Source organism: Zerene cesonia, chromosome 25 (assembly GCF_012273895.1).
Source record: "Zerene cesonia ecotype Mississippi chromosome 25, Zerene_cesonia_1.1, whole genome shotgun sequence".
Taxonomy (NCBI): Eukaryota; Metazoa; Arthropoda; class Insecta; order Lepidoptera; family Pieridae; genus Zerene; species Zerene cesonia.
The window spans coordinates 169,089-184,625 of record NC_052126.1 but is presented as its reverse complement, the minus strand read 5'-3'; the positions used below and the strand labels follow the sequence as shown (position 1 = coordinate 184,625).

General features: G+C 34.3%; 2 protein-coding genes across 2 annotated transcripts in view; both read left to right on the top strand.

Moving 5' to 3' along the window:
• Nucleotides 1-9,374: 9,374 nt before the first annotated feature.
• On the top strand, nucleotides 9,375-11,396 carry LOC119836763. The gene is made up of 4 exons (XM_038362221.1): nucleotides 9,375-9,615; nucleotides 10,311-10,454; nucleotides 10,745-10,846; nucleotides 11,230-11,396. Exons 1-4 carry the CDS (start codon nucleotides 9,606-9,608, stop codon nucleotides 11,367-11,369), a joined length of 396 nt encoding a protein of 131 aa, XP_038218149.1. The 5' UTR covers nucleotides 9,375-9,605; the 3' UTR covers nucleotides 11,370-11,396.
• Nucleotides 11,397-14,952: 3,556 nt separating this feature from the next.
• LOC119836567 overlaps nucleotides 14,953-15,537 on the top strand; it is a 13,517-nt gene continuing 12,932 nt past the window's right edge. The window contains exons 1-2 of the mRNA XM_038361948.1: nucleotides 14,953-15,050; nucleotides 15,360-15,476. Coding sequence (XP_038217876.1) covers nucleotides 14,953-15,050; nucleotides 15,360-15,476 — 215 coding nt within the window. The remainder of the gene's footprint in view (nucleotides 15,051-15,359; nucleotides 15,477-15,537) is intronic.

Here is a 15,537-nt window from a genome sequence, read left to right as displayed (position 1 = left end):
GTCGGCCATTTGCAATAAATGATATTGAGGATCAGCGCTAATTCCGCGAGGGTGTTGCTGCAGCCCGTTTAATTAGTTTGCTGTACAAATTTGTGGCTTTCTTGCTTTCATTTGGAAATGCATCTCCGTTTCCTATCAGTGTAATAAATGTATACATTCGGCTTTACAATACGACATCTTGCATCATTCTATGTTTTAATTTTTTAACGTTATGTACATTCACAGTTTTTTTTATCATTATCGATACTAATGTTATAAAGCTGAAGAGTTTGTTTGTTTGTTTGTTTGTTTGAACGTACTAATCTCAGGAACTATTTCGTCCAGATGCGATTAGAAAAATTCTTTCAGTGTTATATAGCCCATTTATTGAGGAAGGCTATAGGCTATATATGTACCACGGGCGAAGCCAGGGTGGATCGCTAGTCTGTTACAAAAATACAAACATACAGGTGAAGCTAATAAAGGCTTGTTAAAGCACACTAATATTTCGAAATATGACACCTTTTTACAAAATTTTACTTTGGAAGAAAAAAACTTAATTAGCCATGCGACCTCATTTAATTTTATTTAAATTTCCCGCCATTCGACTAACCTAAAAGTCAACAATAACAATATTAATATCGCATTTCATTTAAACCGCATAACCAAAGCTTACCAACAAATCTGGTAATCCCTTAATAAACAGCCGGCGCGTGTTTGCTCCGAGGGGACGCCCCGCCGGCTCATCAATATTTGATGCGACTTATCGCCTTTTGTTTGGAATTTACTATTTACAATTAATTTTTGAATGGTGAATGAGTTTGCTCTAATGCCGTTGTTCTAAAGAAAATAAATAAAAATCCATCAAAAATAATAAAGAGCTAATTACTGTGTACTAAAAAAAACATTTTAAATAATGTCTCGAAATATAAATAAGAAATAACAATATAAATATTGTGCGTCATTTGTGCATAATATTATCGTATAAATTTAGTATGCGACAAAGGATGCTCTATCTATTGGTGTATCTATCTATAAATATCTCGTGATTTTTTCCATAATATTACACAAAAGCATTCACTTCAATAAATTAAACTTGTAATATGAAACACGCCGAGGAAGTACCATGCCCCCCCTCTCCCCCCACAGGAGAGCGGCGGTGTGAAATAGTACCATGCCACTGTGTTTCGAACGGTGAATGGGGAAGTCGGAGGCCCGTTCCCTTTTCTTCATCCTTCCCACTTCCCTCCTTTTTTCCACTTTACGCGAGTATTATACATTTCAGGGGAGACCATGCTCGCTGTAAAGTGTTCGAAACGTCGGGTTAATAATATAATGAATAAATCACGTTTCAAATCCGTTAAAAAGTCTTTACTTTCTAAATCGGGCATCATATTCACAAAGGCACTACCTCTGTTCACTTACCATAAAAAACACGAATTACAAATGAAATTAACAAAACTTATCTCTTTGTATAAACAAGCAGGTAAAGCTAATAATCACTAAGATACAAGTTGTATTAAATATGTATGTATGTCTGTATGTACCACTCTAACCAATCAGCAGATGATGTTCACTCAATTATACACAGATGAAGCGTTGTATCTATTACTATGTTTCATGTTTCTAACGTCAACCGGGAAATTCGTCGACCGACATTATAAGCGAAATATATTTTATTTTATATAGTAATAATTATTTATGAGGATGTAAATAAACTACTGTTATCACACTATTATGCTAATATTAAAAATATGAAAGTTCATTCGAATGTTTTGAATGTTTGTCCGTCACACTTAAACTTCTGGATGGATTGTGATGAAATTTGTTGATAGGTTACTTTTTATCTCGATTAAATGCTCTCTTGGTATAAAACAGGAATCTTGACATCCGGGCGGAGCCGGGACGTGCGTCTAGTATTGTATATAAATATTGAAGTTTGATAAAATCCATGTCAATATGTATAAAAATAGGAGACATTTGAGCAATAATTGAGTTGAAATATTAAATGGTTTTAATTGTAAATTAACTAACCGTCCGCCCCGACATCGCTCGTCGCTTAAAGTATTCAAGGAAAATAACGACTGAAATATAAAAGATTCAATTCAAACGGGACCACTAGCGCCAACTTCATATAAAGTTAACTCACTAACTTTCTCGCTGATAATTGACAATCTCCTCTACTTTTGAAGTCGGCTAAAAGGACCAGCGCTTCCATAGCTGCAAGCAAACAAACTGCCAAGTGTCCGCCAAAACAAAACAATAGCAAGAAACAAAAACGTTTTCCGTGTAACGTGCAGCATCCATTTGTGCGGTGTGACGGCGACACAACAACCAAATTATATGTCCCTGGGGCATGGGGCATGCATCTGGGGCATGAATATTAATGCACAATTTTTGTGGACCGCCGCGTTATGGGGACGCTCGGTTTAATGGCATTTTCTCGATGCTTTGGTTAAAAGAAAGCTAATTTAATCATTATGGCTGGTGTTAAATTTCTAGACAGCTTCTGTTTCGCTAATCTTAAAGATACTATGATGAATAATTGTATCAAAATATCGGTATAGATGTGTGAAATAGTGACAAGCATTCAGCAACTCAGATCTCAACATTCTGGAAACTGTCTGGCAACAAGATCTTAATTCAATGTTATTGCAGGAAACAATGTCCACACAATGTAAGTCACTAGACTAGATATCTTTTCGGGTCGATGCTTCACGCTCTTAAATGGCATAAAACTGCTATATTTATAGATGACAAATTAATGACTTTACGAGGGGATACTTTATTTTTATTTTAATCATATGAATGAAACGTTTGGGTAAGATCAAACACAAAATATTAATAAAACGGTCATTTCTACGCAGGCAATAATCATACAAAATATCCCCACTACCTGACTTATATTAAACTTTAGTAAGAAAGTATTCATAATATTATATTAACCGAATATTTAAATTATTTAATAAACACGACTGAAATGTTCCGACGCTTTCTTCAGCGAAATTAACTTAAACAGAGCGTGAGAGCGATATCTTCCCTCTCTGTCTGTTTTAATTAAACTCCTTCCAAACGGAAACTTTCATATTTTCCTTTTCCGCCATTGTTCATTCATTCATAATTATTCTTGCAACAATTAATGCAAGACTGGGCGGGCTTATTAAATTTTCGGCGCTGTGTAGATTCTTTATACCGCGACTTAACATCCATTTATATTTATTTGTGTGATATTATGGAGCTTGTTTACTCCGTATCTTTATCAAGATTATACTGAATCTTTACCACACTGTAATTCTGTCTCCAGAATACCGCGTTTTAAATGTTTATAAATACATGTATCAATTATAATATATGTAATTATACAATTTTGAAAGTCGTCTTTTATATAATATATCATAACATCTGCTTAAATCAAATGACTCATGATACGAGTACTATGTACTAGTACATAAGTATCAATTTTATTATTTGAAACATATTTTTTATTATGTATATATATATATATATTCATTCATTATATTATTCGATGGAGCGTCAACGCGCGGTACTGTTATATTATATTATGATGAGCCTTGTTATATTATATTTGTTTGTATCTCATTTCTAGTAAGCATTTTATTATAGATATAGAGATACAATTAATAGTATATATTTCAGACAGCTTATAATAATATACATACATAACAGGGCCGTGTCAGTTTGTTTTACTCATACTTGTATCCTCACTATTAGTTTAAAATTATATTTACAGTTTCGAAGAGTTTAATAAAGCCGAATCGATCGTACCTAAATACGAAGATGGGCTTTCAAAAATATCAAATTTCATCAAAATCGGTCAACTGCAAGCGCGCCTTGAAATTCATATACGGTTGTACGAAAAAAAATCACTAGCGCGCTCTAAGCACCAAGTAGCGACATCTATCGAAACGTTTCGAAGTTACACTTTTGGGTTGCAAGTTAGAACTCAACTCAATAGATTATGGGTGCATAGGAAGTAGATATTCAATGTTTTTCGACAATTTATATTAATATTATTGTTATGGGTATTAATTATTTATTGAATATAAATATTAGAGATCGATTTAGAGTTGATATAATTATTATAAATGAGAATAACATGGGTTGTCACATAGAATATATCGAAATAAAAATTAATTTATCATCACATAAAGCTAGTGCTGTACAATGGAGATTTTATCGATAATATATTAATCACTATATTGTACATATATACGATGAGGCGTTTACGCGTGCGCCTGCATATCGAGCGGGACATACATACAATTTATTATATATTCGTTACATTGTGCGGGTGTTTTAACCAACTTTAACATAGAGTGAAATTAATTAAGAATATTCGAGTGTTTTTTTTCAATACGTGATATGGATTAGTAAATAATGGCTATTGAATACCTATATCGTACACTAGCTGTTCGCCCCGGCTTCGCCCGTGGTAAATATATAGTCTATGTTACTCGTGGATAATGTAGCTTTCGAATGGTGAAAGAATTTTTAAAATCGGTCCAGTAGTTTTTGAGCCTATTCATTACAACCAAACAAACAAAGTTTTCCTCTTTATAATATTAGTGTAGACAATTAAATGAAAAATAAGAAAATAATAATTTGAAATTTGAAATCATTGATACACTTATGTGATTTGATTAAAAAAATAATGAAATCGTTTATTCATTTTAAATATCAAATAACAAAATTCTTTTATTTTAATCAGAGATTCTTTTTAACATTTAATAAATGCAAAAAAATAAAAATATGATATTTTAATATTTTTTTTATTTAATATAGTCAGTTATGTCGCTTAAATAACACCACAAACTCAACCTAGCAAATAAACAAAATACATAAAACTGAAACTACTGTATCGTTACGTCCCAAATTCGGCGCCGTTACGGTGTCGTATCGTGCCCGTTAAGTGATATATATCGTGGACGTGCCGTGACTCCCAACGACTGGTATACGAGCATTGGTTAAATGGAATCGTTTTATATATCATAGAGGGCACCGAGCTGGTGGGTCGTCTGGTGGTAAGCGATCACCACCGCCCGTGAACATTTTCAGCTGTTATTTATTTACAAATCGGTTAATACACAAAAGGGTTAAAAAAAGGATTGTCGGGGAGGGTGGAAAATGTAGAAGAAAGGTAAAAGCGAAGGGTGAGGAAATGGATGTGAGCCAGCTTCCCCATTCTTCGAACGAAACACAGTAGCATGCTACCATTTTACGCCGATTTCCTGTGGTTGTGTGGTACTTCCCCGGTACGAGTCGGTCCAATTCGTGCCGAAGCGTGCTCGACTCCCATATACAAAAATCTTCCTATGTATTTCTTGTACATCTTCATCACATTTGATTTTAAAATTCAGTACTTCTTGTGATATTGACAGAGATACATACAAACTTTCGTCCATACATGAGACTAATTAAAAAAAATTCTAGTAAAATGCATCAAGTAGGTACCTAACGTGGCAACAGCTACCGTGTCCGTATGTTTGTACATCTTGTTTACACGAAACAGCTCTAACTCTTGCGGCTTGCTAGCGGAACCGATTGAGTTTTAAGTGATGAGATTTTGAGAAAATGGCTTTAAATTTATACAATTTTTGTTACATAATTATAGTAATATAAAAGGATCTTTACCAATTTTGAACAGTTTTCTTTCCACTGGTGATAATGTGCAACTGATTATTTTTTATTTGTTTTTTCTACTCGAAATGCTATTTTTCTTTCTCTCCTTTTACAAACTCCTCGCCTTTATTATATTTATTTATAATGTTTTATTGTACGACACTACAAACAAACACACTTTCGCATGTATTATATTGTACTAGTACTAGTCAATATATTAGAAAATATTATTAATTGACCCGGCCCTTATCCTTTTTCCCACCCGTTCCAGGCTTCTCCTTTATTCCCGTCGTCCCTTCATTCAGAGGTCCAACCTTTACCAATGTTCATGGGTGGTTGTGATCACATCACGCGAACGATCAATCGATCACAAGCGAAACAATCTCAGTTGCCGTCTCTAACAAAACAAATATGAATATTAACCGCTAGCTCTCATGGCAGGCACGTCACGCGGCCCGCACGACCCGCACGACCCGCAAACACGCTAACGTGTCGGTCACGCCTCGCGTCACGCGCAAACAGCGTGCTCACTACTCTCGTTCACGTGTGCCTGTTTCATGATTGTCTATTTCATGCTATGGAGAAACGGGGATTTTATTGGTATTCACATCTCATATAAAACATAAATATATATCTATAGTATACATCACCTACCTATGCGCTTTCTCTTTATTCTTTCTTTGTTTTGGTTGCCTGGAAGAGATGGCTCTGTAGCCATAAGGTCGCCTATTGTGCAATTTGTATTTTTATTCTGTACTTTGTAATATTTCCTTTTGGTGTGTACAATAAAGTATCATTCATTCATTCATATAAAGGAATAATATGGATGTATGCGTTATTTCTTACAGGGTAGGCGGTTATTTTGTAAAATTTCTAGCTGTAATCCGCGGCGTCACTCGTGGTAAACGTAATCGGTAAAAAAAGGTTGGACCAAACGAGACTAGAATCTATCTCTGTATCAAATGTCATACAGATTCGATGAGGTGTTTTCGCGTCAAAGAGTGACAAACTTCCGTACTTACATCCATCCATCCCTACTTATCTATTCCTTATCCCTTATCCCTTAAAAACGGACAGCGCATTCTCAGTGGTCTGTGCCTCTGCGAATGTTCATGGGCGGTGGTGACCGTGGTGGTTTACCATCAGGCGAACCATCACCACCAACCATTTACTCATTTGCCCGCTATGATATAAAAAAAATATGTAGAGAGTAGTGTTACGTATTTGATTACAAAAGATTTTAGGTATACTCAGCTATTTTATTTGATATCTTATAGTATCTACCCAAAAAATATACAGTAGTTATTACTTAAATATAACGACAATCAATTCTGTCACGTGGGTATACCGATTTTCACATATACATGTACCTGCTCGCACACGAGTAAACAAGGTAAATGCCGATAATATATATATATATATATATATATATATATATATATATATATATATATATATATATATATATATATATATATATATATATATATATATATATATATATATATATATATATATATATATATATATATATATATATATATATATATATATATATATATATATATATATATATATATATATCTATCATATTCTGCCTTCAGACCCAATAGACAGACACATTTAATGATTAGGTGTAGGTACTAAGCTTGAAACTACGACTTTGAAATCGGCTATATCCCCTTAAGCGTTTTGAACATTAAGTATGAGATTACTTAATGTTAATAATTAAATTACAGTTTTGCGTATAATATCGAGTACCTACTTATAATAAAAATAGTTTCAAAAAAGGTTTACCTTTTACTTACACGCTTTACTCATGAAATAATTGTACTGTCGCCGATCCTTGATAAGTGTATAAAGTTTAAATTAAAGCTGTTCGTTTAAAGTGGGTTAAAATCGACTGTTAAAGAACTTACAAATTTACAAATAAGGCTAATAAAAACGAATTTTATTACAATCAACCGACATACCTTCATTATATTTACAACACCATTTTCTAGGTTCCTTCTCTAGTTATTCCTTCACTTCTCAAGTATTTATACTTGCATATTATTATTTATTATATATTTCTTAGCTAACAAATCCCTTTATTACAAAGGTGACTGTATAAACGTTGGATATTAAAAGACGATTTGGAGAGACATAGATAAATGATGCTGTATGGAGCGATCGTATGTCATCGACTTATTGATTCCCGGATGAGTTCCCCTGGGGCTCGGCCACTGGAGGGGGGAGGGGGGACTGTAACACATTATTTGTTGACCAGTTGAGTTTTAATAAAAATATAGTGCTAATATCAGCTTGTAAATGTTTCTAGGCGTGGCCACTCAAAGCTTTAAATAGATGGAATCATAAATTTTAAATGCAATGTATTGTGAAAGAATATTAAATCGTGATGTTTAATCTAAAACAGTAAACTATTTATAATGCACTTATTTACTATTTATTTTGACTTACACACGATCGGTGCTCTATTAACTAATGACTATTTTCCTATCATTTAAAACTCTGACTCTATATCTACAAATATAATTCCCAAACATTTAATTCATTTTTATTATATTACCTACACGACAACTATGAAATTGGAAAAGAAATAAAAAGCCAAATTAAAACGGTTCCTACGTTTTTATATATCAATGTTCCAACAGCATGAAACTAGTGTGAAAAAGGAGAAAAACCAGTTTTTAAACGACTATTTACACTTGAAGCGCAACCACCTAACGTAATAAATAATTTAGCGTGACAGCCTGCAAATGAATGTAGCCACCTCGCTCTACACGTCCCGCTCGCACCCGCAGCGACATGTATCTGACAGTCGGAAAATTAATAGCTCTGTCCCGCTCACACATGAGTATCTCATGATATAACTTCACATGGATTAAATTTCGGTTAAACGAAGCTCTCCACTTTTATTAAACGTTGGAAAACATTTTACATGTCAATAAACTCTGCCACGATATTGATATATGATAACGAAATCATTTCTTTCTCATTGTACCTAAATCCATAGTTATAAAAATCAATTTGTTTGTAATTTGTATGGATTTAAATTCATTGACATAATTAGTGAATATAGGGGCATAGTAGTTATTTCTATATTTAAAGCACTATTAAAACAAGTGATTTAACGTAAACATATTGATGAATAATCGAGACGTTTTTCTTTTCAATAACTTTAAACTGACCTTAATAAAACCAACGATAAATCACGCAGCGCTGATTTCGCTACAAATGACATGCGATTTGCGAGTGATTCTGAGGTTTATCCCGATTTTGGAGGGAAGGGGACTTGATTAATGTTGCCCTTTGCCCCTTGCCCCACATGATGGGGTTTTAACACTGCAGGTATATTAGGAAGGACAATCATATATTTGCTTGTCCACTTTTATTAGCGAATGTCCATCTGTCGTTCAGTTTATTTATTCTTGCCGTGATTACGTTTTACGAGACACGTTAATAAAATGAAATAAGCTACTATGTTACTACAGATAACATAAACTAAAAGAATACGCTTTAATTATAGACTCAATAAGAGGAAATTATATAATCTTGGTGATCCTAATTAGGATTATACGATTATGACATGAGATAATTATACCGTCACCAACCACATTGTGTACAAAGTTTTAATTGAATCTGTCCGTTTATCGGGTCAAAATATAAGTTGTTAGAGAGATGAAAATATCGTTTAACTGTAATATAATATCATGTTATGTAGTGTGGATGCTATGTACCAAACCTGTAAGAAAGATCAATAAATGATTTGCTATAAAGATGAACTCCAAAGACCTAATTAAAGTGAATGTTCTAGCATATTCCGTTCTCCCCAGGTCTGGTTCCAGAACCGTCGAGCCAAGTGGAAGAAGAGAAAGAAGAGCACCAACGTGTTCCGCTCCCCCGGCGCGCTGCTGCCCTCCCACGGGCTACCACCCTTCGGGGGGGACGTGTGCAGCCCCGGGGTCTTCGATCGGCCCTGGTCTATGCCAGCTGGTGAGTGATACTTTATGTCGTAGCGGGCAACTGAGCTGGTGGCGCATTCACAGACGTAGTGTCTCTGCGGATGCGCTGCCCGCTTTAAAGATCGATGACTGGAAAGAAGGAATGGACTGGGTGAGGAATAGGAAACGGGCCTACTTGTTACTTATATTTGAGAAATTGTAATCAATTGTGATCTGTATATATTAAAATTTGTAAAGAATAGAAAATGTTTGGGCATTGCTATGGTTTCGCAAAATGGTGCGGGTTCCAATCTCGCCTCGTAATTATTTTTCTTCTATTCTTTTAACTTTCTTAAGTTATAATCAGTCAATATGAATTGGGTACTCTATATGATAGTTTAGTCCAGGTTCAGTTCATTAAAAATCACAGAAAGATGAGCCCCGGACGCTTCGCCCGCACGTGAGCGACGCTTGGTAAAAGTAAACTCTCCACATAATACTGTGAAAAATATTATATACATTATATAAAGTTTAACGAAAAATAGTGCATAAATTACAAGCAAATGGATTACGGATCACAATTTGTCGACATATTGCAATCTCGGTTTTATAATCGAACAGTTTTTACAAACTGACGGTAACTCTTAAATAGATAGATGTATCTGCTTCGGCATCTACATGTATATCTATATCTATGTTTATGTGTATATATGTCTGTAGGATACACATGAGGTCTGTTTATTTCAGGTCTAGGGCAGCTGTCGCAGGGCGGCGTGGCGATGGGCGGCTTCGGGTCGCAGCTGCCGCTCGGCGCCGACCTGAACCCCGCGCTGCCCATCAGCTCCACCGCCTCGCAGTCCTACCAGACGCACTACCCGCTCAACTCGCTTGGTGAGCACCCCAGTAAACCAACAGCACACACCAGCATGCTACATCACCTAAATATATAACATACATATCATTAAAAGAACAACTAGAGAGTACTACTCTACTGTCGGTTCTTCCCTGTAGAAACTGCTTTCCGAACCGGTGGTTAAATGTTAAAACCATGGAATGATTCCAAAGTGCTTCTATAAGACGAAAGAATTGAACATTAAATACTACCATTACACTAGAATTTACTTTTATCTAGTGTTTTTAGACGTTAAATACAGCAAATTGAAATAACTGTTGTGTTGCAGGAGACACAATGATGTCGTACTGCAACAACATGGGGCAGCAGGGTGCGCTCGAGGGCTCGCCCACCCCGCCGCAGCACTGCGCCGCCTCGCCCGCCGCCTCCGGTACGTGCGACACGCCACACTGTACACGTGCAACATTCTACATGCAACACGACACACGCAACATGTACAACACATGACATACTACATGCAAAACTCAACATGCAACATATACAACGCCTGAAATAGTACATGCACCACGTTACATGTAACACAGCAACATGCAATTGGCAGGATACACAATATGCGACACATGACATGCTGCACGCAACATTTGAAACGCAATAATAATAAAAAATTTGCATTTTCTGAAGTTTTATTACGATTATCTAATATATTAAATTTGTAATTTATCAGAATGTGATCTTATGATGCCTTCTATGTAGCTACACTAAACACTATTTTATTTTTATGAAACGTTGAAAGCACAAAATGAATGTCGCTAGGCACGGGCGGCGAGGCGGGCGAGGAGGAGGTGTGGCGCGGGCACAGCATCGCGGCGCTGCGGCGGCGCGCCTCCGAGCTGTCCGCCGCCATCCCGCCTTACCTGCAGCTCAACTACGACGCGCACAGCCCCGTGTACTAGCCGCGCGGGCACTGCCCGCAGGTACTGCCCGCAGCGTGCCAAACCGGCGCCCCTCAGCAAAGCGCAAAGGTATAGCGAAACACGGCAACCCTCGATCGAACGGATGATGGTCGGATGAACAGATGCTTCCAGAACAGTCTAGTTAATTGATGATTGAATTTAAAGGAGCAGTTGATGAAATAACGCTTTTGATGACGAAATCACAAATTTCCATAGCTTCTTGAACATTTTTGGCAAATTTTTGTAATGGCAAAGAGAAATTGATGACAAAACGCAACCCTGACTTACTTGCTTATGTTGTGGAAAAAAAAGCTGCAGTATACCTCATTACTAAAAAATCATTACAGAGGAAAGAAAATTAAACTCAATTAACTCAGTTTCCAGAAGATTCCAAGAAAGGAATTGCTTGAAAAATATCCCACAATAGCTTGAAAGGGAAGTTCCCCGCAGCTTCTAGAATGTTCTGTTTGGAATCCTTCCTAAAATTCATCAAAAAACTTTACTCTTTTACATTTCACCGACAAATCCTGCTTACAGCTTGGCTTATGCAGTTTAACTAACTGTGCGCAAGGAAAAGTGCAGAAAAGACATTTAATTAAGGATTTTATTATCATATTATACTTTGTATAATACTTCAATTAGATCAAAACATGATATCATTTGAACAAGAGGAGTTTCTAATTGAAGATTTTGCGTAGTCCCTGCGCAATAGAAATTCCAGTCTTGGAAACATTTTATACGGAGACAAAGGTAGAGACAAAGGACTGATGGTTTTAAATCTCAATCAATATAGTTCAGTAGTTTTAGACATGTGAACGAACAAACAAACATGAGAGTTACGTGTAAGTTAAGTGTTTTAAAGACGATATAATTGTCGGCACACAAATGTGTGTACCTTCGTACCTTCGTACCTATAGAAAGGTTTGCCAAACACCATTGGAATGGGTGTTATTAATAATATAAACAAATTGTGAGCTATAATAATACATGTATACGCATTCGTACAATAACATAGATATAGTTAATTTAAGATATTTATTAAGATCATTCGGCGGTTGTTGTCGCGCCTCTCCGTCTGTACATAATATGTTATCTCGAATATCTTTTCATTTTTTATTTTCTAAATAACCAACATTAATACAAATAGAAATAAACAAAAATAAATAATCCGTTTGAGTTCCATTTAGGGATTTCCTAATTAGAAAATATAATTATCCCCCCATTAATTACTTTCCAGTGAATGTGGACGATATAAAATATTAAAACAAATATCCTCTCCCTTTTGTTTTGTAATAAAAGATAGTCATATTATGTATAGAAATTATCGTAGTATTAAATAACGCATTCCAAGTTAGCATTACTGTTATCGTTCCTTCCCGCAATCGGATGGATAGACAGACAAACAGACTACTCTACATATAGAAACGATTAGATGTAATAATAAAAATTTCGTTGAAGGTTTTTTGGATATGGCGTTGTTATAAAGTCGCTTTTTTTTATTGTTTCTTCGTATTTTCATCCGATTGTTGAAAGAATGCAACAATTATCTGTAATAGATTCATTGAAAGTATTTGTGAAAAATTCCATTGCATAGTTCAATAACTTGCTAGTTAATATTATTTTGTCTTGGAGAAACAGTTAAACCACAATATGATGGAAATGGTATTACGCCGATTTATAAAATTTATTTTTAAATAATGTTGCTCTGTCTAAAACATATTAGTTCTACATAAATGGCAAAGAAGCGACCGTAAAGAAAGTTGGTAAGAGACTTTTTTTTATTTCATTGCAGAGTTAAAAATCTTTAGACTCTCGCTTATGTTATATCATAAATTTATTTCTCCATTTGAAATTCTATTATCCACGTTTTTTTCCTTACCAGATACAAGGTTTTAAATAAAATTAAAAATACCGTACGATTTATCTTATTTTTAATATTTTGGTTTATAAATGTTGTTATATTTATTAATGTTATTCTTTCTGTCGGTTTATTTGTATTTCCGTGTATAAATACACACACATTAATACATAAATATTATCAACACACATATAACATTATTTACATTTTTGTTAAGTGTAAAGCTATTACTTAATGTAACATAAGTTTGTATATTTTGGAATAACAGCCACATTGGTTTTGATTTAGTAAAGTGGTTGAAAGTTCCTATTTTTTTATTTTTAGATTCTGATGAGATTATTTTGAGAAATAGTTCCATTGTTTAATATAAAATGTATATCAATTATAATTGTATTATTTTATAAGTTATTATTGTATTCCAAAATCGGCACAAATTGAATATCTACAAAAAATCATTGTTCTTTACAATTTTAGTTTTGTTATCATTTTCGCCAATGAAGAAACAAATTTTAAACAACCGATGCTTAAGATGCGAGCGTGACAGAGCTATCCTTCCGTCACCATGTAAGAAAGAGACAGTATGATATTTTTAGATTCGTTTCTTTTTTGGCGCTCATTATACGCGATACTAAAGTGCCAATATAGATAAGCAATAGTCATTCCCTCATTTTTGGAATCGGTAAATCTGATGGCGGAAAGCATATAAATGTGTTGACGCAAATGCGAATGTGTGTGTAAAGTCATCGTAGTATAAGTTTAATTAAGTACATATTCTACAATAGACAATGTTCATTCATAAATTGTGTTTTATTTAACATCCTTCCTACGAAATATCAATGAGAAAGTATGTGAAAATGAATGAATAATTATTTCACATAAACACTACTCGGATCTGAATGAAATATGGTTTAAAGATAGACTTGGCTCATGCCTTTTTTATCCGGATGACAAGTGAGTGATTCCGCGGGATAATGCTAGCAGAGATTACAAAGAGTCGATTAGAAAAAAATAATTAGCCATTACAAAGCATATTTTTATCGAGTACGTGACATAAACTCATAAGGTATATGTTAAAATAGCCTACAGCAATATTTCTTCAAAGAGCTAATAGGGAAGCACTCAAGGTCTTTTAAGGGTTATATGTCTCATATAATAATATGAAGAAAATAAAGAAAGCAGACACTAAGAACGGGGTCTCGCTCTTGATCTAATGAATCAGATATTTTCCTGGGAATAGTCGTTAGTTATGAAATTAAAATTATTTGTACAAAATGTCTCTAAGATATTATACTGCTAACGGTATGAAGCAATAAATACGTGAAAAAATCTAATAATTTACCTGTACTATGGTTAATTCATAATTGTTTCATTGTACAATCTATCAAATCTGCAGATGAGACTCTGTTTTCTCTGTTGATGAGACTCTTGTTTTGTGTCGCCATCTAGCGACATAAAGTGTCATGTAATCCAGTTCTGAGAGGCTTTTCGTCTTCCTGTTTATATTTATGGCAGATTCACATACTCATCAATAGATGTCAGTGCATTAAAATAAGTCACGTAGATATTGAGAATAGCGACATCTATAGATTTTTTTGTGTAACAAACAAACAAATATCTTACTAATAGATGGCGCTGACACAAAAACTCTTGTATAATTAATATTGACTAAACAAAAAAGTAGATACAGGAAAATAAGTAACAAACATTAACATGAGTGAAACAAAAATGCCTTTAAGTTCAGATAAATCGTTTAATGATGATTTTAATGAAATATTTGATAGAAGCTGTTCTGTTAAAAGTGTTTCTGATGAAAGTCCATCAAGGTAATATTAGAAAATTATTATTTTCTTTTTTTTTAATATATGTATATTGCAAGGAGATACTTTCGTTTAGTTACTGATAGGAAATGCTTAAGTTAAATTAAGTATAAGCACAGATAAATTAATACTATAGTATAAGTATAATTTATTAACACTCAAGTCACAATCAATGCCTAAAAAAAGTTTAGGTCTACGTCATATGTCGACGAAGTTTTGATTCTTGGACATGCCGGTTTCTTCACGATGTTTTCCTTCACCTTAACATTATAAACATTAACAAAAATTTGATTTCTAACAAGTTGTATTTTATAGTGACGACGATGATAATTTATCACAAGAATTACTAAACAAGTTGACACCGACAGTGCTCAGGAAACTAAGAAAATGCTTCAATAAAGCTAAGGAAAAGCGAGCGAGGGATCTCGACAAGTAAGCGTTATAAATATACAAATTTATTTAATAAGGAAAATGTTCCTTCTGTAATTTTAAT